The 1,738-nt window shown below is 29.1% G+C and overlaps 1 protein-coding gene across 1 annotated transcript; it reads right to left on the reverse strand.

Annotated features, from left to right (window-relative positions):
- Positions 1-107: 107 nt before the first annotated feature.
- On the reverse strand, positions 108-1,127 carry ENU1_161060 (IgA-specific serine endopeptidase; the record flags this gene model as incomplete). The annotated part of the gene is made up of 1 exon (XM_008860836.1): positions 108-1,127. One exon carries the CDS (start codon positions 1,125-1,127, stop codon positions 108-110), a length of 1,020 nt encoding a protein of 339 aa, XP_008859058.1.
- Between the last annotated feature and the right edge of the window lie 611 nt (positions 1,128-1,738).

Below are 1,738 nucleotides of genomic sequence, written 5' to 3' on the forward strand. Positions count from 1 at the left end.
TTTCAATTATTTGCTTTTTTTTCGTTGCTGAATTGAAATTCTACAATTATCAAATATAATTATTAATAAATGAATTGAGAAGAAATAAAAATGTTAAATAACATCAATTAGAAGAGAATAAAAATGATAACAATAGAAAGAGCAATAAAGATTGAAGACACGCCATTAAGATTATTATGTTCATTCAATTCATCATTTGTTTTATTCATTTTATTATTTTCTGTTCCATTTGTTGTTTCGTTTTTGTTTGGTAAATGTGTTTGTGTTGATACTGGTGTTTTATCCGTTTGTTTATCAGATGATTTATCTGATTGTGTAGTTGTTGTATCTGGCGTTGTTGGAGATTCTTTCTGTGAATTATCTGATGTTGTTACTGGCACTGGTGTGTTTGTATTTTGAGATGTTGTTTGTGGGTTGTCTTGTGTTGTTGTAGTTGATGATGGGGATGATCCTGCATCATCTGGTGCTGGTTTTTGTGACTGTGGTGTTTCATTAGATGGTTCTGTTTGTGGAATTGGTACTGAATCTCCAGATGGTAAATTTTCTTTTGCTGGTTCTGCATTTGAAGCTTGTCCTGTTGCTGGTTCAGTGACTCCTGTTGTTTTTGTTACTTCATTTTTTGGTTGTGTTGGTGGTTGTGGTAGTGAATTTGATTCTGTGTTTTTTGTTTGTGCTGACCCATCTGGTTTCTGTCCTTGAGTTGTATCTGTTGATTGTGATGGTTCTACTTGACTTGGTTTTGTTGGTGGTTGTTCAGTTGCTGTATTTAGTGTTGGTTCTTTTGGTTGCGGTTCAGCTGATGGTTGTAATGTTGGAGTAGATGATGTTTGTGACTGTGTTTGTTCTTTTGATGGTTGTGGAAGTGGTGATGATCCTTTTGTTGGTTCTACTCCTGTTTGTGATTGTGGTGATTCTGCAGGTGTTGTTGATACAGCACCTGGTGTCATGGAGTTTGTTGAATCTCCTTCTGGTGATGCTACCACCTTTGTTGGTACTGTTGGTGGTTCTTCAACCTTTGATAACCCTGATGGTGGTTCAACGTCTGATATTGATACTGTCTCACCCTTTAAATTTACGTTAGTCTCTATTGCAGTCGTTAATACTATAAATAATATAAATGTTAGCATTGAATGAATATTTAATTCTTCCCTTTAAATATATTCTCTCTCTCTTCTTAATTATTTCTTTCTTTTATGTTCCATTCATTTTTTATTTCTTTTTATTTGTATTTATATATTCATATTATTTCAAATTGTTCACAAATTTGTTGATGAAATGATAAAATATTTAAAATTCTTTGATTTCTTATTAAATAATATTTGATTTTGTTCTTTCTTGATTCACACAAACAATGATTTTGAGTTGAGTTATTATTCAAAAATCAGATTCTTTTCATTTTTATTCTGCTTGTATTAATTCTATTTGAAAATTTATTTTCTTTTTATCCTATTTATTTGAATAATTGTTTAACTTCAAGAAAGGTAAACCTATTCATTATAATCTTCATAGTTTTATATTTATTTAAAAAAATAAAAATAACATACTTGGGAATGTTATAATAATATTCAATCATCAATTATCAATATTTTATTTTTATATGATTTTGTATTGTATTGTCAGTATAAAATCAATGGTATTAGATATTATTATTTAATTATTCAATTATTGTTTAATATCTACCAAATTATCCATTTTTGTTTTTATCATTTTTCGTATTTATAGTTTGTTTATATCACAT

Source organism: Entamoeba nuttalli (assembly GCF_000257125.1).
Source record: "Entamoeba nuttalli P19 unplaced genomic scaffold asmbl_6873, whole genome shotgun sequence".
In the NCBI taxonomy this organism is placed as follows: Eukaryota; Evosea; order Mastigamoebida; family Endamoebidae; genus Entamoeba; species Entamoeba nuttalli.